Raw genomic sequence first — 23,023 nt, 5'->3', positions numbered from 1 at the left:
GAGGTCTTGCAAGGCCCAGCCGGTGATTCAGACAGTGAAGGCTGTGAGGTCAGAGCAGGGAGGCCCAGCCTGGGTTGGAGCACAGGGAAGACTCCCTGGAAGAGGCAATGAAAGGGACACTGGGTTTGGAGTCTGGTGCTGCCTTCACCATTGCTCACTTTGCAGTGAGAGCTTGGGTGAGTCATTCTCTTTCTAGAATCAGTTTCTCGCTCCTGGAAATGTGGAGTTGGAAGAAGATGATCTTCAAGGTGCTGTGCATAGTGGTAACAATAGCTCCATTCATTAAATGCCTACCATTGGCCAGGGGCTTTATCTATATTAAACATTCTCACCATCACTTTGCCAGGTTCTCATTCCCATTTTAGTGGTGAGGAAACTGAGATTTGGGGAGCATGAATCAAATCGGACAGTGAAGGCTGTTCGGAGACAGAGTCTGACCCCATAATTGAGGCTCCTGCACTGCATTGTGCTCCTTTTTCAGCTCCAACTATCTGTAAATGATGACTTAGTTCAGGTAGAACAGAGGCAGGAGACCCAGTTGGCTGGGGCACAGCAGAGACAAAGGCTTACCGGTGAGCCCCAGAGGCCCCGGATGAAGGGTGGGCTAGGGCTGGGTCAGGCTCTTTGCTCCTGCTTTTCTTCTTCCCTGGGCACAACCGGGCTGGGATCTCCTGGCTCAGCCGGGCAGCCTCACACATGGCCACAGCCTCTGCAGTTGTCCAGCCCGTTGCCATTTATGATCTCACTTGACCCTCATGCCAACCCTGGGATGTAGAACCTGTCACTCCTCCTCACAACAGAGGACTGAAGCTTGAAGTTTGCCAAAGTCCTCTAACTGGTAATTGGCTGAAGAGGGACTAGAACCCTCTTTTCACTGCCCCTTCTGGCTTCCTGGAGGAAGGGTCCTGGAGAATGAGCTACTGGGCCCCCACCAATCCTCTTCATGCTCTCTCCTGGCTGCAAAGGAAAGTATGAGTGTGGGCTCTGGAGTTAAACAAGCATGGGGCTCATGTCCTGACTCCTCTACTCTCCAGCTGTGCAGTCACTTAACCTCTCTGGGCCTTAGCTTCTTCATCTGTTGTGAACAAAATGTAGATGAAGAATAAATGAAGGCAGGAGCCAGGCCTACATCCCCCTGCTCTGAGCAGAGCACAGACATAGGCCAGCAAGTAATGCCCCAGGTGAGCAGAACCTAGGGGCGTGGGGGGAGGGGGGCTAGAGGCTGAGAAGGTTCTTGTGGCTGGGGTTTTGCGGTGAGGTGGGACTCCAGGCTGGTGTGAAGCTTAGGCAGGAACTACCTAGGAAGATGGAGGAAAGGGGCATTCCAGACGAGGCAAAGGCCTCAGGCAAAGGTGCAGAGGCAAGAATAGATACTGTGTGGGAGGAGCAGGGATGGAGTCTGGGTCCAGGATTCGGGAAACTGGCCCACAGGAAGGTGGGTCTTCATGGCAAGTGGGGGCTGAGGGGCAAGCCTAGAGAATGGCTCAGCTCTCTCCAAGGATGCAGGGGTTGAACCCACCCTTTTACCCACTTTATCCCCTCTCCCCCAATTCCCTGGGCTGCCAGGACCTCTGGGCAAAGGGCCGGGCGGGAGAGACAGCTGTGCAGGCCTCCTGCCTGCTGCAGGGGATTAGCTGGCACCACCACAGTATGTGTGGAAGGGGACACCTGGCTCTCTGGGGCTGCCCACCCCTATGCCCTTTAACTTTTGGCTGCCTGGGCTCCTCACTTTCATGTTTAAAGGCATGTTCCTACTCATTTTTCAGTGCTCTGTGTTAGACACTGGGGCCATAGAGATGAATAAAGGTCTAGGGCAGGGACTGCCCAGCCAGAGGTGCCTTTATCCATCACTGTCCCTCCTCATGCCAGCCCCAGGCCCCCTGAGACCTTTGATCTCTCCCCCAGCAAAGCCTTTCTCTCTGCTAGCTCCTTCTAGGACATATGGTCAAGTTGTCTGCGCTATCTCCACTTCCTCACTGCCGGCACTGTCCTCCAGACTCATCTCCTCTTCCTGGGCACACAGCTGGACTACATTTCCCAGCCTCCTTTGCAGTCAGGTGTGGCCGTGTACCTGAGTTCTGGCCAGTGGGATAAAAGCAAGGCGCTCTCAGTCAGCACCCCAAACCTCCAGAGCTGATTCCCAGCACTCCTCCCTGGGCTGGCGTGATGTAGATGTGCATGGGGCCTTTGGAAGGCTCTTGATGATGATGGTAGATTCCCAAGACAGAGGAGTCAGGGTCTCTGAATCATTTTGCATGCAAGGTTCCGGCTACTCAGGAATGCCTGTCTTGCTCTCCCTGCCTCCCCCCCTCTTTTATTGGGAAGAAAAAAATAAACTATTATACTGTATTTGAACCACAGAAAAGATCTGACTTGCTGTCCATTTTAAAAAATGAGGAATTTCTCCTCCATTTCCCCAAATGGGACAGCCCAGGAAAGCAGGGAAGAGGGGACCTGGAACTCTGAAAAGAGGATTGGAAGGGAAAACCTCCCGCTTCTGGGAGAGAGATTTTCTGGGGCAAGATGTGGCCAATGAACCGACACAAATAGCGTTCGATATTCAACTTGAAGGTGTTCCTGTTTGATTCTGCCTGCGGCTGCCATCTGCCTTCCCCAAACCACCATGACAAGTGTGTGAGGCTCCTCAGGGAAATGTGAAAGGCGGGGCGGCACGCGGGAGAACAGGCCCTGGGGACCCAGGCCTTGGGGAGCAGGCGGGAGCAGGGAGGTGCGGGCAGGTCGGGTGGCGTGGCCAGGACAGGGTTAAGGGGCCTGAGAGCGGGATTGGCTCTCCGCTCCGCGAGGCAGTAAAGTCAGCATGTCGCCTCCAATTCGCTGCGGCCTGACCTTGAACGTGAATCATTCCATCACAATGTCCTTATTGATTTCCACAGGAAGAGGATTAGGCCCAGAAAATCGGGGCTGGAACCTGAGCCCGAAGCGAGGAAAATGGGATGGTTCTGGGGCTCAAAACCCCTCGTGTTTGCAAATACGTCACAGGGGGCTGCAGGCTAGGCAGCCGCCCAGCTCCATACCAGCTCTCTGAGTGGCTGGGTCTTGGGCTTCTGTTTCTCCCTTTTTTAAAAAAAAGAAAATTAAATTTATTGGGGTGACATTGGTTAATAACATTATATGTTTCAAGTGTACACCTCTATAGTACATCATTTGCATATTGCATTGCGCTCACCACCCAAGGTCTAGCCTCCTGTCACTGTGTATCTGACCCCTTCACCCTTTCACCCTCCCACCATGGGCTTCTATTTCTCACCTGTCTGGTGGGTGGCCTCTTGGGTTTTCTTAAGCTTTAAGTCATGCACAGAGAGTGGGAGGAAACAAGGGTTGGGAGAGATGCTATAGATACCCCTTGAACCTTGAGGCTATTCTGGGGTGGTCACTTCATCCCCAGTCCACAATGACACCCCTTGGGATCCTTAGAACAAAACAGGCTGTTCCAGGACCAGTGCTGCGACTGAAACAGCTGGCCCACACTGCTAGGAAGGGCCTTCCTCAGCCCTGAAAACCTTCAAGGGAAAGAGGTGAATATAGGGGTGTGTGTGTGTGTGTGTGTGTGTGTGTGTGTGTGTGTGTGTGTGTGTGTCCACATAGGTGCAGAGGTGGGTCATTCTGTGGGAACTGACCCACAATTTCCTTTTTCCATTTAGCATACCCTGGAGATCCCACCATGTCCATATACAAAAGGATTTTATAATATTTTATGGTATGGCTGTACCAGGTTATTTAATCATTTCCTATTGGTAAGCATTTAAAGTTGTTATCAATTTTCAAAACTAAAAACAATGCTGCAATGATCATCCTGACTGGCACATGTATGAATTATTCTTTAGATGCTGTATTAGTTTCCTATGGCTGCTGTAACAAATTACCACTAACTATGTCTTAAAAACAACACAGATTTATTCTCTTACAGTTCCAGAGGTCAGAAGTCTTGGGTTAAAAATCAAGGTGCCAGCAGGTCTGTGTCCTTCTAGAGGGTCCACGGGAGAATCCAGTTCCCTGCCTTTTCCAGATTCTAAAGACTGCCTACACCTTGGCCAGTAGCCTCTTCCACCAACTTCAAAGCGTATCACTCCAGCCTCAGCTCTGTCATCACATCTCCTGTCTCTGACTCCTGCTTCTCTCATATAAGGACCCTTATAATTACACTGAGCCCTCCTGGATAATCAAGGATCCTTAACTTATTCATATCCACAAAGTCCCTTTAACTGTGTAAGGTAACGTATTCAGAGGTTCCTGGCACTAGCACATGGACATATTTGATGGGCCACCATTCTGCCCACCCCGATCTGCCTGGAAATAGGATGGCTTAGTCAAAGGGTACATGTATTCTTAATGTAAATCAACATCTCCAAACTGTATCAGCGACCACATCAGCATTGCTGGTTCTGGCTTTGTGAGGGCAATTGGGCACCATTGAAAAGGTTAAAATCCTTACCCTCCCCTGTGTTCCCCACAGTGCTGAGCAAGATATCATGCTGATTGGTGGTTTGATTGTTAATCTTTCACTAAAGTGTCTTAGCCTAAAAGAACTGGTTTCCTAGGCAGGAGATGAAGGAGCAGCACTGGGAGTTTGGGCCAAAGGGTTGGGGTGGGAGGTTTGCTTCCAGGAGGACCAGATAAGAGGGGGTGCCAGGTTAGAGTGAAGATGAGGTGGGAGGTGAAAAGCAAGGAGCACTGTGATTCTACCCATGGGGTGTGACCATCAAGGCCAAGGCCACCTGTAAGTATAGGGTGGGGGTGGAGCAGGTGGCCTGGAAACTGGAGCCCAGGAGGGCCAAATCAGCAAAGCTGGGTCACTGGCGACAGGATATGAGAACAGGCAACCCAAAGCCTGAGGCCACCCTTCCAAATAGAGGCTGCAGAAAGATGCTCAGGCCAAGGCTGGATTATCCTGATGTCCTCCATCTCTGTACACAATGGCTGACTAGGAGCAGCCCTGCCTGCTTGTCCCTGGATGTAAACGGATGGGGGTGGCAGTGAAGTGAGGGGTGAACAGCCAGGAACACTGGCATTCCGGCAATGACTAAAGAATCACCTTGTCTTAATCTAAACATCTTGCTGTATAATGGAATCAGTATTTTAGAATCTGTTCTTTTTGAAGGTATGTTTAAAGTCATGTTCTTTTGAGCTCAGGGTTTGAAACTATCTCTGAAAGCTATTGATATGTGACTTAGATGACTTGAGTTGTGTTGAGAAAATGCCTGATTATGAGCCTTTGGTCATCATAAAGAAGCATGGAAGCCCTGTTTCACCCCATTTTTGGCCACATAATGGGAAATTAAGAAGTTATGAAGTATGCATTTAAGGCTCTAAATGTTCCTTTAAGTACTGCTTTAACTGCATCTCACAAGTTTAATGTGTCATAATTTCATAATCACACAGATCAAAACATTGTCCAGTTTCCACTCTGATTTCTTGTTTGAGTCATTGCTTATTCAGAAGTGCACTTCTTAAGACGCTAAAAAGCTCTCTTTTCATTAGGAAAAGTCCCAGGGTATGTGATAGCAGACAGATGTTCCATGAGGGGAGGCACTTACTTGTGAAATAATAGCCAAGGCTTCCAAGTTTTAGCTTCACAGGGGATGTTCCACCCCTCCAGTCAGGGTAAAGCTCCTTAAGCACTGACTCAGGCCCTAGGGTATCCCCCTCTTATTGGTAGGTACTTCCTCAGACCTCCCCTCTCCTACCCCTACCCACATGGGACAACCAGCAAAGCATTCTCCCACTTGCCCCTTAGATGTGCCAATGTTCCTTAAAGCTGAAAGACCACTAAGAACCCCATCCCTGAATTCTCCTTAATCCTAGCACAGTCAACAATGGGTGTAAAAACTCACTGAGCTCTAAGACAGAACAACGGGAAAATAGATACAGAAACATTGAGAGGGCAACATGACACCTACCCTCAGGGCCTGCCCCGTTCACATCCTATGTGAGAAGCATCTGTCCCTGGCCCCACAGAGCTGGGGCCATTCCACCTGTGTGCCGGCTCCCCAGCACCCAATGTCCCCTTCCTTATTCCCACCCCTTCCCCTAGGAGCCAGTCTTCTATCAGTTCAATTCCAACCAGTAGATACCCACTAAGGGCCTGTCCTGTGTGGGGCACGGTGCTGGGCATGGGTGGGGCAGAAGTCAGGGTGACCTTCAGGGCCATAAAATAGGCCTTATATTCACATCTGAAACTCCTTCAGATTCAAAGCAAATCTGACACCCTCAGAGATGTTCAGAGATCTGGTGTCTTCCCATGGTTTATTGGATATATATAAACAGAATACAGGTACAGGAACAAAGAGGCTGCAGCAACGGCTGGGACCATTCTGGCACAGAATCCTAACCCCAACCCTGGGGGCATAGGGCAACCACACATATCCTGGTATATAGGACAGTGCTGGGGCCTGAACAACCTCATGTTCATGCTGTTTAGACCCAGCAGGACTAAGTCGCATGGAGCCGGGGGGGGGGGGCTGCAGAGTATGGTGTGGAGGGGGTCCTGGCCCTGGTTTGAGGGAAAACACTGGTTCAGAGACAAGGGTCTGACAGATGTTCAGAGGCTCAGGCTGCGCATACACAGGGCCTGCATTTTCCACCCACAGGTGCTCTCCTGCTAAATAGTCCTAGGAAGTAGTGAGCTAAGAACTGACTGAACCACAAAACCCACACCGAAGCCCCTTTAGACACCATATCTGTATGTCCTTGAGGAAATGGCCACTGCAAAGCTAGGAGCTGCCCTTGTAGGCTAAAGGGACCCATGGATCACCTAAGGCTCTTGGACAGTGGGCTCTCCACCAACACCAAGAGGAACTGTGCTGGGCCCTTGCTGAGGAAGCCATTCCCTCCCATCATCACCCATAGGAGCCAGCCCACCTGCCAGGAAGGCCAGGGTTGGTGGATGGGGGTAAGGGGTGGTACGGAGCAGGCATGGACCTGCTCTTCTAAACCTCTCCTGAATCACAGTATCAATAACAGAATACCAGGGCATCTCTTGACACTCAGAGGACTTGAATGTCACCGAGCCCACCCCTCAGTCTCTGGGCTGACCTCACAGATGTTGGTGAGAATGGACCCAGGAACCCACCCTTCTTGCTTTTGGGAATTCCTTCTGGGTGGCTATATGCAGGCCTCTGTGTTGCGATGAAAACCCCTTTTCCTTTTACTGTGTCTGTGGTTCTCCAGGGCCAAGGAAGAGAATGGTCCCCACATCCTGACATTGCACTTGGTCTTAGGTCCAGCTCTGATCCCAGCTTCCTAGGAAAGCTCGCACCCCCCCACCGCCACCAAAAGCACTGCAGCCACTCGCAGGTGTGCAGGGGCTGCTGCCCTGACCTAGGGCCCATTCCAGACCTGAAGGCAGGGAGAGAGTTGAGTTCCCAAGTGTGGAGGAAGGGCAGCCTAGAGAGGGAGCTGGGATGGGCAGATGCGGCCTGTTCCGGCCACTCTCTGTGCCTCCGCTCGTCCTTCCATGCTCAGCACCAACCAGCTCTCCACACCTGTAGTGCGCTCCCCCCACTCACACACACACAGGCCAGCTGGAAACTGAAGTGGGGGTGGCAGAGGTGTCCCAGCCAGCCCCAGCCCCAGCCTCCAGGCCTCAGGACCACTGGCAGGCACAGTCGGTGGGCTCCTGCACTGTATAGGGCACCCAGGTGGCGTTGGTGGCACAGAAGAGCTGCACGGAGCGTCGCTGCAGGCCCACCTCTCGGCAGCACTTGCAGAAGCGGGCATAGGTGTTGATGTTGTAGTTGTAGATGCTGGCGGATGGGCACCTCCCATCACAGGACACTAGGTTCACCTGGAGATGGGCGGGCCCATGAGGTGGCCTGTGTAGCTCCATCCCCCCAAAAGCTCCCTCCACCCCCATCTTGGGTTACCCCCCCCCCCACTGCCTTGTGGGTGTCACGCACAGGGGTGTTGCTCCTGCATTCATTCTTGCGGATGGTCATGCGGATGGTCACTTTCTTGCAGGAGCGCCCATCCTCTTTACCTAGGGGGACAGGGTGGGTGAGGCGGTCATAGCTGAGAAGTGCTCCCAGGGGCAGCAGGATGGGCCAGACTGGGGCAGTTAGTGTCATGCTGGAGGGTCCCTCTACCAGCGTTAGTGCCCATGCATTAGAGCCCCGCCCCATCAGAGAGAAAGCTTTTAACTCAGTGCCCTGGAAGGAGGTGGTGGCACGGAAGGCAGAGGAGACAGAGGAAGGTTCCTGGGATGGTCCTGAGCTCTGGCTCAAGGCTAGGGAAGAGAAGGGTTTGAGGACAGGCAGGCTGCCTCCCGCCCGAGGCCCAACATCTGTCTCTAACTCCTGTTGGTGACCTCACCCCTGTCTGATTTTCAGCTTTTCTACTCAAGAGGGCTTCTAGCCTTAAGATTCTGCAATTTCTTAAATGAATGGCAACCCCAGTCCCGAGCATCCTGCTTGCACACAGTAAGTTCACTTGGTTTTCATATCTGTCCAACAGGGCTGGTCAGTCACCCAGCTGTTACAGGGATGGAAACTGATAGGAGTGCACTTTCCTCTGCCTGGACCATGCCTCCCATAGACAATGACCACGCGGCTCATTCATGCCTCACCTGCTCAAGTATCTCCTCACCAAGGCCTATCCTGAACCCCTTCTTGAAACAGCAACTCTCTCCCTGCACCAGTCCTCCCTCCCTGACCCCTCTGCAGCCGATTTCCATCCAGAACAGCGTCACCACCAGTCAGAGCACCCTTCTGGTTATGCTGTTGAAGCAGAAGCCTGAGAGCCTTCTTTTGCACAGCCCCTTCCACAGTTGGTTATGAGTTCTGTCCTACTCTGCATAAATAGTCACTTTTGCACCTAGTGTGGGTCTGTAAGTTTGTGTTTCTTTTCTGAATGAGAGCCTCCAAGCTGCATAAGCTTCAGTCCCCATCAAGCCAGCTGCGTCCGCTCTATTCTGCACCGTATTCTACCCAGCATTCTCTCTCGCACTAAGATGGCCTCTCTGCAAGGCCTGCTTTATGCTGTGTTTACAGGGCCTGGCACACTGGTGCTCAGTAAATATTCGCCAGATGCATGGACTTGCTCTGTGACCCAAGGGCACCTGCCGGAAATGGAGGGAATCCTTCCTTCTGGCCTCTGGGCCTCACCACAGTAGGTTTCCCACCACCCTTCCTTCTGGCCTCTGGGCCTCACCACAGTAGGTTTCCCACCACCCCAGCAGGAGGACCCCCAGCCGAGCTAAGCTGACTTCATCTTCCCTCTCTGCTCCCAGAGGCAGGAGAACTGAGTGCTGTCCTGGCCATGGCCCTCTGGGTCTGGACTGAGATTGGCTGAGTGACCAGCGGGAGCGAAGCGGTGGCAGCAATGGGCACTGTGGGCGCCAGGTAAGCAGGCACCGCTGAAGCATTCCCATGCAAGCCCAGGGGGCACAGATCGCTACCCAGCATGCACTGTTGGCCAAAAGGCCTTCACCAGAGGCAGGGAGCAGCGGCCCCACCATCCCCTCCCCCGCCCCCAGAGCAGGGGCCACCTAGCAGAAGGGACATTGTTGGAAATAGCAACGTGGCTGCCCGCCTCCAGTTCCGTGGGTTTCCGAGAGGAGTACCTGGGTGGCAGTGGACACTAACCCGTGGAGGAGAGGCAGGGTTAACGGGGACCACGGGAAACAGGGTCCCCGGGGAACCTGGGGAGAGGGACATGGGTTGCAGGTCACATGGGAGCACGCGGGACATTCAGGGAACATGAGTTGTGGGTCAGAAATCAGTCAATGAGGCATTGAGCCCAATTTCCTTGGGGTATGTGAGGTGAGCATAAAAAGGTCCCAAATTCTATAGTCCTCCAAGGAAGGGTCTGGGGTGCTAGGGGGTGGGGAAGCATGTAGGCAAAGGCACTAAGGCTGAGTGGGCAGTGCATGCACATATGTTTTGGGGGCTACAGGGCCCAGGGGCTGGGTGTGAGAACAGTTGCACAGACCTTTCACTCAGACTCATTAGGGAATCTGTGGGCCTGAGTACCACCCAGGAGGCCCCTCCAAGACAGGGCTCCTGGCCACAGGGAGAATTCATGTGTGTGTGTGTGTTTGGGGGGGCATCTGGGTTGTGTGTCTTGATAGGGACAGGAGGAGGCAGAACAGCTACTGACTGCTTGGACCCAATATCCCAATGTCCCCCGTCTCCAACAGGAAGCAGAGATCTTGTGTTGGGACAGGAATGTGAGCATGGCCTCTGCCCACCTGCATATCTGTGCCAGTGCCTGACGTTGTGGTCGGGGGATTATCCCTACATCTACTCACCCCTAAAGAGTCACCACCAGAGGTGCCAGGCCAGGATCCCAGCCCTCTGATCCCCAACATGACACCGTTTTCCCCCACCAGAGCCCTTCACCCTTGGGTCTCCACCATGTTCACTCACATGTCCTGCAGCATCCTTCCAAGGAAGGAACCACCGAACCCCCAACCTGGAGGGAGAGGAGGGGAGGTGGGTGAGAGATCCCATCCAGATCAGAAGCCACAATCCCAGCAAGAGGCAAAGAGTCCAAGAGACTTGACTCCTTTCCTCTCATGATGCCCTGGGCAGGACCTCCAGGCCGTGCTGACCATCAGGCCTTGGCCAGAGGAAGAAGGGGTCCCTGGGTTGGCCATGAGACAGCCACAGTGTGAGCTGACTGATTGGGTGTGACAGTGGCACTCAGACTGCCCTAGGGCCCCAGTGAGGCTGGAGCCTGGGTTAAGAGGGTACAGGACCTCCCAGTTTTCCAGTGGAAGCTCCCCAAATGGAGGGCAGGCAAGGAGGGGCACAGGGGCTGCCCCAATTGGGTGAGCGGCCTGGGCTCTATCTCAGCCCTGGATAAGTTGCCCCTTTCTTTTGGGCTTAATTTTTCCATTTCTAAAATGGGAGCAATTCTCCCTTAGAGCCCCCTCCTCTACTGTGAAATGAATAACACAAAGGATGCGACAGTTCTTTGTAAATAAGTGTGTGTGTGAGTGTGGGTTTCTATCTGTGTGTGTTTTGTGAGCATATATGTGTATGAACATATGTGTGTACATATGTGATTTTGTATGAGTGACTATGTGGATGAGAGTGTGATTGTGTGTGTGTTTGTTTTCTAGGTAAGATCAGAAATCTTTAAATGTCCAATATTCATCTCAGGAGCTTAAATAATTTAACAATAACTCCCAACCCTCCTGGAAATCCTTGTCCTTGAGGTGTGCCCATAGTGACAGTTGTCCATGCTAGTGCAAACATGCTTTGGTGTGTGATGGTGCATGGTGTGTGCTGGTGCACTGAGGTGTTAATGTCCCCGTGGAGTGTGTGGTGTGTGTGAGCAGCTGACTGCCTGTGTTGGTGTGTCTGTAACAGTGTATGTCTGCATGTATCTGTGTGTGGCCCTGTGATGTGTGAGGATGTGGGGTGTGAGGTGGTCAGAGCGAAAAAGCATAGAGAGATGTGGAATTGGGGTGGTGAGGCAGGCACAGGCTCCAGGGGACTCCTCCCCCACACTCCTGCACACAGGACCTCTCCCCTTCCACTAGGAAGAGAGCCCATGTCCCAGGCCTCAGGCCATGCTACAGTGGAAGGAGGCTGGCACTGACCTTGGCACATTCAGTCTCATTGAGAGGTGGGCAGCTGATGGGCGAGCGGACAAGCACGGCACCCAGGGGAGTGCTGCTGCAGTGGTGGCGGGCGCATTCTGCGATCCAGGACGCCCCGGGCTGGAGGGCACAGAGGTGAGAGATGGGGGCTTGCAGGCAGGTGGATGGCCCAAGTGAACCGACAGGGTATAGCTCCAAAGGCAGGTGCAGCCCAAAGCACAGCACTGCTCAGGACCCTGTCTGTACCCAGCCCTGGGTCCCGGTCCTAGGTGTCTTCTCCTGGGGCCCCTTCCTAGGTGGGCATTTAAGGGGCTGCCTACCAAGAACAGGGAGGTGGTGCCGTTGGGGAAAGTGAAGAGGCAGGACACGTTCCTGCAGGAGCCGCAGCAGGCCGCCAGATCCCGTGGGTGCTCATACTCCTGGTTCTGCAGGACAGGGAGGGGAGGGCCGAGATGGGCTCAGCACACGCCCACCTCCACCCTCCTGCCTCTCCCACTCTCCTGTCTCTGAGCCCAGAGCAGGCCCCCGGTAGACGCTCAGGAAGGGGATTCCCAGGCTCCTATCTCAGGCAGGAAGGCCACTCTTATGTCTACCCTATGACTCCTTTGCTTCAGTTCCTAGGCTCAGCCCCAGTGGACAAACAGCCATTCCACCCCTTTCGGAGACAGCACGGCTGGGAATTACAGGTGCCAGTTTTGGTTCCAGCTAGACCTCAGTCTGAGTCCCAGTCCTTGTGGGACTTTTGACAAAGGACTGAACCTCCCTAAACCTCAGTTTTCTCATCTGAAAAATAGGAACAATTCTAACCCCTTTTATTCAGTTAATATTTATTTAGCCCTTACTAGAAGCCAGTCACTGTCCTAGGTATCGGGCATGTAGACATGTTCGACAAATGGTAGCAACGCAAACAGAAACCGAAAAATTAGGGGATGTGCTAGCCATAGAAGGTGCTTCATAAATGTATTCTGTCAAATCCCCACCCTTGCCAGGCCTTCACTCTCACTGTTCCCCTCCTGGCCTCGCCCAGCCCAGTCCCATTCCCAGCACTTTCCACAGAGGTCTCCGAGGGCCCCTGTGCCCACGCTCTAGACTTGTCTAGAGAGCTTGGACATATGGAGGGCCCCTCTGGTTCCTGGAGCACCTAGGCTCTGCCAGGCCAGCCCTCCTGACACCACCCCTGACCCGTGCTGCCCCCTACCGCCTCGCAGTGGACATCACACAGCACGGAGGTGGTGTTGATCTGGTAGAAGCCAGTGAGAGGGTCGAGCAGGTCGGTGCAGCGCGAGGTGTGGCACACGCCATCTGCCGAGAGCTCCACCACTGTCTGGCCTGGCTGCATCACCCCCAGCTCTCGGCTCAGACACACGGCAGCCTTCACTGGATGGGTGTGCAGGGTGGCCACAGTCACCGAGAGCCCAGCACCCACACCAGCCCACCCGTGGCTCACCCACCCTGGCTCTACCTCCCCACTCACCGCACTCGTATTTGGCGCAGCCACACACGTTCTCCACGCTGTGCATGAACTCCTCATCCAGCTGGGACTTCTCCCACTGGGTGGGACAGAGCTTGTCAGCACCCCGTGTGGGGAGGCCCTGCCCTGCCCTCGGGGAGCAGTCTGCCACCTGGGCACCCCTCTCTTTCCTTGCAGTGCTGGAGAAGGGACTGGCAGGCCTGGAGACCCTTGGCACCCTGTGAACTCAGTCACCCTCCCGCCAAAGAAGGAATGCCCAGTGTGGCTTCTGAGCCTCTCCGCTGAGGAACACTCCCCAGTGTCCTCTCCTGGGCCCCGGGCCTCTCCTGTCATTCTGCGCACCCACTGGCCCCATCAATGGAGGACTAATGCATGGCTGTGGCACCGAATCTGGCTCAGCGCATACTACTTCCCTTCTAAGGATGGGACAGGGGACAAAATGAGAGGAGATGCATGCCGGGGCTTGGGGGGGATACATATAATCCAGAAAATTATGTGAAAAAGATAACTTTAAACATACTGTTCCATTTCTCCAGGTATTTTCACTTCCCTCAGGGGCTATGCAGTGTGGTGGTTAATGGCACAGTCTCTGGGGTCAGATTTCCTGGCTTCCAATCCTAGCACTGTGATTTACTAGCTACATGACCTTAACCTTAGTTTTCTTGTTTCTATAATTGAGTTAATCATAGAATCATTGGGTTGTGTGAGAGTTAATGTGATAATATACATAAGAGCCTTAGAATGAGTTCCTGGCATATAGTTAGCTCTCAATTAATATTAGCTGCTGTCATAAGAATCATCATCACTGTCACCATCATCTTCACCATCACCCCCATCCCCACCAGCATCATCACCAGCATCTTTATCATCACCATCATCTTCACCATCACCCCCATCCCCACCAGCATCATCACCAGCATCTTCATCATCACTGTCATCATCATCTTCACCATCATCCCCATCCCCACCATCATCATCACTGGCATCATCATCATCATCATCATCATCTTCACCATCACCTCCATCCCCACCAGCATCACCACCAGCATCTTCATCATCACCATCATCCTCGTTGAACTTAATCAATCCTCACCACAACTCTGAAGCAGGATCATGCCCACTTTACAAATAAGGGCAATGTGCCCAGAGAGCAGAGCTGGGGCCAAGAATGCTGACCTGCAATCCAAGGCTCCTTGTACTAGCTTAAAGGAACAGGGTCTCCAGGGGAAGAAAGGAATAGAGAGGAAAGGAAAGGGAGGCAGACCAGGGAGAATGGGGAGGGGCAGTGTCTACATACCAGATGGCACCGGGGCACTGGGATCGTGTCACAGTCACACTCTGAAAAACAGGAAGGGCCAGGACCCACCTCACCAAAGATGTCCAGGAGGAAATCCCCCTGGGTTTCCAGACAGCTCACTGCAGGCACAGCCCCTCCTCCAGTCTGCCTCCATCCCTCCATGGGGGCTGCAGTTCTGCTGGTTGGACAGTCAGTGATGGGTCCTAAAGTCAAGCTCCACGCCAGATGTGGAGTGAGAACAAATGGGCAGATGGACCTATCACAGGTGCCCTTTCGTCATCTAGTATCTTTCCTCCCTGAGACCCAGGGCCCATTCCAGAGCAGATGTGGGGCCTCTCCAGGAACAACCAGGCGAAAGTGAGACTTCTGGCCATCTGCATTTCCCAAATCTATGTTCTAGCAAGCGCAGTCTCACTACTCCGAGCCTCTGCCCATGAGCAGGTCCAGTTCTAAGCTGCAAGGGAGCCAACTGCTGAGGCACCACTAGCAAACTTAAGGGAGGCAGCAGCTCTAGCTTCGGGGCGAGGAGCTCCAGGGCAGAGTGGCTGTGAAACGCTCCTCTGGGAAACTCACACAGCAAATGGCTTTAAGGGCCTACTCTACGCCAAGTTTTACTCTGTGCTGTGGGAACAAAGCAATGACTAAGACAGACTAAACCCCTGCCCACATGAAGTTTACATTTAGGACTGGAAAAAGACAAGTAAAATATCTAGGTGCAAAATAGTTTCTCTACTCTTTCTAAAATAACATTTTATATAAAGCTCACTGGTGTTCATTATCGATCATTGACACTACCACCTGCTTCCCCAAAGGATTGGAGGTGAATCTTAACAAAATTGTTTTTACTATCAGATAGTTTTAGATGGAAAAACCTTTCTGAAACAAGAAATTGCTTTTATCCCTTCTTTTCCCGAGGAAAGAAAAAGATCCAGGAATTCTCTGCACTCAGAGAGCAGATGCAGAGTGGGAGGAAGGTGATTTTGGAGGCTTCCCTCTGGTGAGAGACAGAATCTGAGCAAAATGATAGTGGCGGCTCCTTCTTCCCCTGCCCTCCCTCCTCACAGGGGCCCTGGATCTCCGCCTTTAGGGAGAAGCCTCTCTGTCCAGGGACTTACCACAGGACTTGTAGGGGCAGCAGCGGTCTGGGCTCCACACCTCCACCAGGGCAGTGCCCATGCCACACTGCACTTGGGGGCAACGGAAGTTCTCACACACTGCGCAGAGGGGAAGCAGGGGACACATCAGCCACAGGCAACTTGGAGTGTGAATTCTCAGAAATGCAACACTGGCTAAAGAAGAGGTATCTCCCAGCTTCTCCTTAGGTCTCCCCAATTTACTCAGCACCCTCCTGGGCTAAAGTTCAGGGGAGAAGCCTGGGATCCCAAAGTCTCCCTGTAGAACTACATCAGGAGGCCCTACTTCTGCTCTGGGAAGTATTACGACATGGCAATGGCAGAACCTTAATGTCACTCAACTGGGCCTCCCCCCCTCTGGATTCTGGGTCACCCTGAGAGCAGCGATCAGAGGGGAGCCAGTGATCAGGACAAGCACCACAGGCCCGGAACATTTCTCTCTGTAGGAGAGCACACCCTTCCCCCCTGTGGAAATCACCCACTTGTAGCCCACCCGAGCCTGCTTTGCTTCAGCCACACTGTAAGGCTCACATTCCTCTTACTCCTGTTCTGCAGGCAGGTCCCCCTTAGATTAGGGCTCCCCAGCCATTCTCATGTATCGAGAGACCAAGGCGAGGAGTGAGGGCATCTCTAGGCACAACTTTTTGGTGGGGAGGTATGAGAGTCAACGCTGAAGAAGAAAGACTATAAGACTTATCCAATTTATTAAAAAAATTATTGGCATGAGTAAGAAATCTCCACTTCAAAGAATTATGAATGAAGTGGAGGCAGAGAAGGATATTCGTACAATATCAAAGTAATGGGTTACTTTCTGGTTGAAAGAGGAAAACTATAAATGTCAGATGGAGGAATGTGACAGTCGCCATCCTAATCCAGGGTCTATGTTAACATCAGTTACAGTGGCTCAGCCACATAGTATGTGTCTCCTGATGGGATGTACTCTGAAGCTCATGTACTGTCCAGTCAAGAGTGTTTTAGTTGAATCCATCTAACTTCTGGTTTACAGGCAGTGCACAGGACAGAGGAGCAAGATAAGCAGTTCTGAGAGGAAACACGTGGATAAATCCAGAGGGTGGGACTTTCTGCAGGACCACAGCCCAAGCTCTGCAATTTAGTGTCACACAGAAGAAGGAACCCAGTGCTGAATTAAAAGATATTGAAGAGATTTTAATATTAATGTGTGGTTCTGGATTGGATCTTGGGTTAGACAAGCCAGGAGAACTGTGGACTAGGCATGATACAATTTTTAAAAATTATTAACATAGAAAGATGAAGGTCACATTTTCACAGCTGGTTATAAAGGAATATGACCAAGTGACCTCATTTTGGTAAAACGCACATACCTAAAGGCATAGAGAATATCTGGAAGGGTAGTAGGGATACCTGGGAGGTAGGCAGATAGTATTTCCACTTTCTTGTATTTACTTGGCTTTTGTACTTTCTACAAGGCATATGTAGTGTTTTTGTTATAAAAGTGTAATGAAAACTGGGAGAAGGTAATAATGTCAATGGTCTTAGGGTGAGGACTTTGTGAAGGGCCCGCTGGCACATAAAGGTCCCAGGAGCCCCTCCGGCTGTGGCGCATGCCCAGCCAGGACTCACCACACTGGTACAGAGGGCAGCAGAGCTCCGTGGTGTTGCTGTCCACGGTGAGCGCCTCCCCTTCCTGACACTCGGGGATCGGATCTGGACAGTCGCCACAAACTGAGGGGAGAGGGGCCACTGCTGTGACAGGAAGTCCCTCTCACCAGGGGACTTGGGAGAGAACAGGTTGCTGGGTGGGGATACCTCGAGGTGTGACAGGGGCTAGACTAATAGCAGTGTTTCACGGTCTCATGTGGCCTGTCCTGGAGTCAGAATTTGGAAGTTCTCCCTTGTGTTCGTTCACCTAAAGTCTTACACTGAATGGGCACCTATTTCCTGGTGCTCAGTAATCCACGGGGTGGAGCGGGGATCGGTTTCCTTTTTCTCCCACACTTCCCTCTGAACAGGGATCTCACCTTCCCTCTGTGGCCACCCCACCTAATGACCCCCACCCTTTCCTCCTAACCACCCAAGGAAGCTGGGGTGAGGAAGGGGCGGCTGTGGTCCAGGTGTGCACGCTGACATCTGAGGGCATGTCCACCTACCGCAGAAGTAGTAGATGCAGCATGAATCCCCTAGGCGGCCAGAGATCAGGATCTGGTCCTGGCGGCAGCTGGGGATCACAACGGCCTCACACTGGTCTGGGTCACACTCTGGGGAAAAGACAGAATTTAGGCACCAGGAGCAGAGACCCTGCCTGGCCACGCTGGGCTCCCTGCCCTGGCTGTGCCCTAATCTCCATCCAGAACCCAGTCCCCAGAGCTGTCCTTGCTCGCCTACCCCAGCTGCAGGGCTCCCCACCTCCCCCAGGTGGTTGGTATCCCACTCTCTCTTCCCCAGGACCTCTCACCACAGCTGTAGCTGGGGCAGCAGGAGTCCTCCTGGAAGTGGGTGATGAGTCGGTGGCCTGGGCTGCAGGTAGGGGCGAGGCCCTCGCACAGAGTCTGGTTACACACTGGCCCGGGGGCCACAGGGCCTGTCACCTGGAGGCCAGGACTTCCCCAGCCTCCAGCACTGCCCAGCCCCTGGATGCCTGGTCCTCATGATGCCTCCCAGTCCCTAGGGCCCATATTCCTAAAAGGAGCCTCTGAAGGTCACACAGTGGCTCCAGGACTGGGACAAAAGAGCAATAAGAGTTAACATTCAATACAATAGACCGTGTGACAGACAGCCACTGTTCTGGATCAGTATTAACTTCTGTAATTCTTACAACCCAGAAGGTGGGTACTATTATCAGCCTCATGTTACAAGAGAATCAACTGAAGCACAGAGGATGTGAAATGATCTGCCAATGTCACAGGCTGCGAGGTGGTGGAGGGAGAGTCCACCAGGCTGCCTGGCTCCAGGGCCTGTGCAGTGCCTTTAAACCCTGCCCACCTCAGGCGTGGCTCCTGTCCCCCAGGCAGGGTTCTCCACTCCCCTCAACCCCACCCCACCCCCAGGCACTCATTTTCCCAGGCCTTGTCCTATCCATCAAGGTCAGAGCTGGAGCCTTTTAACTGGCTTAGAGTTAAGGCCTGGGGAAGTGAACAGTGGTGCTCACCACAAACAGCCCCCAGGCAGCAGGGATCCTCCGTAGGCTGGAGCAAGGGCACCTCCCCAAATCGGGGACAGGTCTCAGGGCGGGTGACTGGGCAGTCCAGGTCCACTGGGACAATGGTGTCCTGAGCCTGGCACTGCTGCTGGCAGCATCCGCTGAGGGAGCTGTTCCAGGTCTCCCCCAGGGCCCGAGGTACCCCAGTGCTGTCCGTGCAGGCTGCAGTGGGGAGCGTGAGGGGCACAGGGGACTCAGCAGGGCGGGGAGGCCCAGGCTGCCCCAGGCTAGACCCTCCCTGGGACAACCACCACCCCAAAGCAGACCTGGAGGGATACAGATGGGCCTCGGCCATGGGCAGCAGGAGGGCGAAAGGGGCGACGCCAGGGTGAAGCCAGCTTTGGAGGGTCCCGCCCTGGGATGGGAGGAACCTACCGCACTTCTCCTCAGGGATGCAGAGCGCTGAGTGGCGACGGTGCAAGATGGTGCCCTCAGAGCAGACGCAGCCCTCACCCAGCACCTGGCACTGCTCCGGGTCCAGGGGGCCCAGCATCCCATCCTGGCACGACTCAGGAGGCTCACAGGCCAGTACACAGGCCTGGTATGTGGAGTCGCTGGAGCACAGGAAGGCTGCAGGGGCACAGTGGGTACCGGGCAGGGTGAGGAGGGGGCTCAGAGCCTCATCTGTGACTCAGCAGAGAGTGCAAAGGGGCTTCACTGCCTCTTTCCTCTAGATCAGGAGTCAGCAAATGAAGTTTTATTGAAACTCGGCCACGTCCATTCATTTACCTATTGAATCTGGCTGCTTGTGTACAAGGGCAGAGCTGAGTGGATGACAGAGGCCATACAGCCCTCAAAGCCTCAAATATTTATCTGGTCCTTTACAGAAAACATTTGCCAACCCCTTGTTCTAGATCAGTGGTTTCAAACTCTCTTGACTGTAAAAACTAGACTTTACATTGTGGTCCAATGCACACGTGCATGTAGAACAACGGTCCTCAAACCTGATAGCCAAAGAATCACCTAGCAGCTTTTGAAATGCCACTATCAGGACCCATCCCAGGTCAGTGGAATTAGAATCTCTGTGGGGCCCAAGCATCACTCCTTTTTGAAGTTTGCTGGGCGATTTCAAAGGGTAGCCCCAATTGAGAATCACTGATATATTGAAACAAAAAAACCTGTTCATGTCTCTGGACCTATTTTGTTCATCAGTTTAGGGGTGGTGTGGGAAGAGATTAACCAAAGAATTTATATGCATATATGCATAACACAGACAAATAATGTGGTGAAGGCCTGGGGGGGGGGGGGTTGTAGGGTGGAGGGGGCCGAGGGGGAAAAAAGGGGACATAGGTAATACTTTTAACAATAAAGATAGATTTTAAAAAAAGACAAAAAGACTTGTTCATGAAATAATATTTAACCTTTCCAGGTACAATACATTCTAGTATTTATATTCTATTGCATTTTTCAAATGCTGGTGCTGACCCCCCAAAGTTGGTTTTATACCCACTGAGCTGAGATGCGCAGTTTGAAAAACACTGGTCTAGATGGCATTGTCTTTTCATTTATCTGTCATATTAAAGGTGTGGTTTTCCTGTGAGCTGTTTCCAGCTTTTCTGGATGTGTTCAAACTACTTGAGGCCAGTCCACTCCTGCTTACCCCAATAAGGCAAAGCTAGTGGAGGTGGGACAAGGTGGATCTCAATTCTCTTTAAGGAAGGAGGGGAGAGACCGAAAGAAGGAAAGATGACCAACAGTAAAGAGAAAGGAACTAGTATTCGCTGGACCATAACCATTTGTGTGAAGCACTCTAAACACAGTATTTCACATCATCGTCAAAACAATACTAGAGGGAGCTATTATTATTGTCCCCATTCTACAGCTGAGGCAAGGATACTCAGAGAAATTAAATAATAAATAATAAGATTTACTTGGCTTATTAAAATAAAATATAATAAAAATAAATTTGTTAATTTATTTAAAAATTTATAGATTTATAAAGTATATATAAATTCATTAATGTAATTTAATGAATGAATAATTAAATCTGGAAAGCCTCGACTTGGAGTCAGGTCTATAAAAAGCCTTTTCCCACTCTACCTGTGGGAGCAAAGAAGCAATGGAGGAGATGTCCTGCCCCTGCCCTGCCCCCCCACTCACGGCAGTAGTCAGAGCGCCGCCACTCGATGCACACGTGGAACTTGTGGCACATAGCCACATACACAGTCAGTGCCACGCAGGGCTGCTGCACGTACTTGGTGTCCCGGATCCACAGCTCACAGAACGACTCTGGGGGGACCTGGGTACATGTATTAGGCAGGGCTGCCACCCCGGATTCCCCATATCCCAGGGCCCAGCTCTCCCCAGCCCTGCCAGGGGGCAAAAATGAGCCTCTGCAGGTTCCCCATCCAGTCCCAAATTCAACACCTCTGGGGAGCTCACCCAGATCTGACCCTCCCTGCCCTGGCCATTGGCTCCTCTGCAGGTAGGTCCTGCCATTCCCAGCCGAGGGGGACCCCTGCTGGTGAAGCCAGTGGGCACCTACAAAGTTGTGGCAGGCGCTGAAGGTGCGGTTGGACACCATGCGGAGGCAGGGGGAGCAGTCGGCCGTGGAGCAGCTGTCCGGGCGGAAGCGGGTCTGGCCCACCGAGGTCAGCGAGCTGGGCACCTGCCAGCTGTCCAGGAAGGGGGCCGGGTCCTCGTCCTCGCTGACCACAGAGCCGTCCTCCAGGGTGAGGTCGTTGGCCGCGTCCCCATCACAGATACCTGGGCAGAATTACCCGATAGCCACAATAATCACCACCGCTCCCAGGCACTTTGCATATTCCTCAAAACAGTTCTTTGAGGCTGGTATTAGTATTATCCCATTTTATAGGTGGGGGAAAGGAGGCAGAGAGAAGCTCAGAAACCTGCTGTGTAAGAAAATGCTTTTGCTCTAAATACACACCCAAGTATCTAGGGATACAAATGGTTCAGAAAAAATGCATTTAAATGTATTTAAATTGCATATGCATAGAAAAGTGCATAGATATAAATGTCTATATATGTATGTATATATACAGTATATCTATATCTTTATATAGAGAGAAGCAAATGGGGCAAACTGTGAACACTTGGTAAACCAGCGTAAATAGTACATGGGAGTTCCTTATACTATTTTTGTAGCCTTGAAGTTTAACATTATATTGAAATAAAAAGTTACTCCAAAAACTCTGCTTTAACAGAGATGGCTAGCTAATTATCACACCCATTTCCTCTTCTTCCGGGGGAATCTGCTAGCCTATTTTTCCTAGGCTCCCTTGCAGTTGGGTGGGACCATGTGACTGAGTCCCAGCCAATGGGACGTGAGTGAAGGTGACAGGCACCACGTCCAGACCTGGTCCATAAACGTTTCCCAGCTCTTTCCTTCTGTGGAGTTGGAAGCTCGCATTGAAATGGCAGAGATGGAAGGAATCTCCATTTGGGAATTTATGATGCAAGAAATAAGCTTCTGTCATGTTAAGACAATGAGCGGGCAGGGTGCTGAAGTTTACCTATCACAGCTTCTAGCATGACCTGAGCTTCCAGCTTCATCTCTCACACTCTGGGCGCCAGACACACACTTCCCTGTTCTTCACTTTGCTGAGGCTGCTCCCTCTGCCTGAAACACTTCCTCAGAGGTCCTTCCTTCAAGGGCCCCTCGGGTGTACCATCTGTGACCTTCCCAATTCTGCGTAACAGGCCTTGGTCGTCCTCTCTGAGCACAAAGACTCTTTTTCCTTTAGATGCTCACTCCCTCAGTATCCCCTACGTTGCCTAGCACAGTGCCCAGGAGACCGAGCGTTAGTTTGGATAAAACAGAGATAAATCTGCTGTCTTCTGCTCTGACACCTCCTGCCACCAGTTTTCGTGAATGGAAAGCATGAATTGATACAATTTTAGCAATGGTCGCTATGGTCACATTTTTGGTCTTGGCATTGAGTCACCGAAAGGATGTCACAAAGGGATCCTAGGGAGAAGTTGGCCCACCAGGTCGCTGCTGACCTGAGCACCCTCTGCCAGGTGTAACCAGTAAAAGAAAGTGGTGAGGAAAGGGGGGTGGTGCTGGTGGTGCTGGTGGTGGTGGCGATGGTGTGTGTGCAAGGAGGGATGCTTGGCTCAGTAAAAATAGAAGCTTCATCCAGCAGGGGTTTTGTCTTTTTTGCCTTCTGGTCTGTCCCCAGTGACTGGTAGCTGGTAACTATGTTGCACAAATGAAAGAACAAACATGAAGCTGACTTGCACATGTTAGAGGGCATTTTGAATACAGGGGAGTGACTGTGAATGAACAAAATGGGTGCGGGTTTATGGATGGGGGCCATGCCAGCATGTGTGTGTAAGTATTCCTCTGTCATCCATCATCATAATCATGGCAGTCTGTCACGGAGTCCTTCTGCCCCTACAAGGAACAGCAGTCCACACT

General features: G+C 52.3%; 1 protein-coding gene across 1 annotated transcript in view; it reads right to left on the bottom strand.

Annotated features, from left to right (window-relative positions):
• Positions 1-7,930: 7,930 nt before the first annotated feature.
• Positions 7,931-23,023, bottom strand: part of OTOG (otogelin) — a 70,082-nt gene continuing 54,989 nt past the window's right edge. The window contains exons 39-54 of the mRNA XM_087822278.1: positions 21,128-21,348; positions 20,743-20,881; positions 19,018-19,212; positions 18,592-18,804; positions 17,899-18,003; positions 17,594-17,701; positions 17,067-17,168; positions 15,447-15,545; positions 14,332-14,372; positions 13,038-13,113; positions 12,762-12,940; positions 11,884-11,988; positions 11,564-11,683; positions 10,383-10,428; positions 9,600-9,655; positions 7,931-7,996 (exon numbers count right to left, since the gene is read on the bottom strand). Coding sequence (XP_087678404.1) covers positions 7,964-7,996; positions 9,600-9,655; positions 10,383-10,428; positions 11,564-11,683; positions 11,884-11,988; positions 12,762-12,940; positions 13,038-13,113; positions 14,332-14,372; positions 15,447-15,545; positions 17,067-17,168; positions 17,594-17,701; positions 17,899-18,003; positions 18,592-18,804; positions 19,018-19,212; positions 20,743-20,881; positions 21,128-21,348 — 1,838 coding nt within the window. The 3' untranslated portion in view covers positions 7,931-7,963. The remainder of the gene's footprint in view (positions 7,997-9,599; positions 9,656-10,382; positions 10,429-11,563; positions 11,684-11,883; positions 11,989-12,761; positions 12,941-13,037; positions 13,114-14,331; positions 14,373-15,446; positions 15,546-17,066; positions 17,169-17,593; positions 17,702-17,898; positions 18,004-18,591; positions 18,805-19,017; positions 19,213-20,742; positions 20,882-21,127; positions 21,349-23,023) is intronic.

The sequence above is a fragment of the Miniopterus natalensis genome, chromosome 11, assembly GCF_054644295.1.
Source record: "Miniopterus natalensis isolate mMinNat1 chromosome 11, mMinNat1.hap1, whole genome shotgun sequence".
NCBI lineage: Eukaryota > Metazoa > Chordata > Mammalia > Chiroptera > Miniopteridae > Miniopterus > Miniopterus natalensis.
The sequence above is the reverse complement of the archived record's forward strand: the minus strand, read 5'-3'. Positions and strand labels throughout refer to the sequence as shown.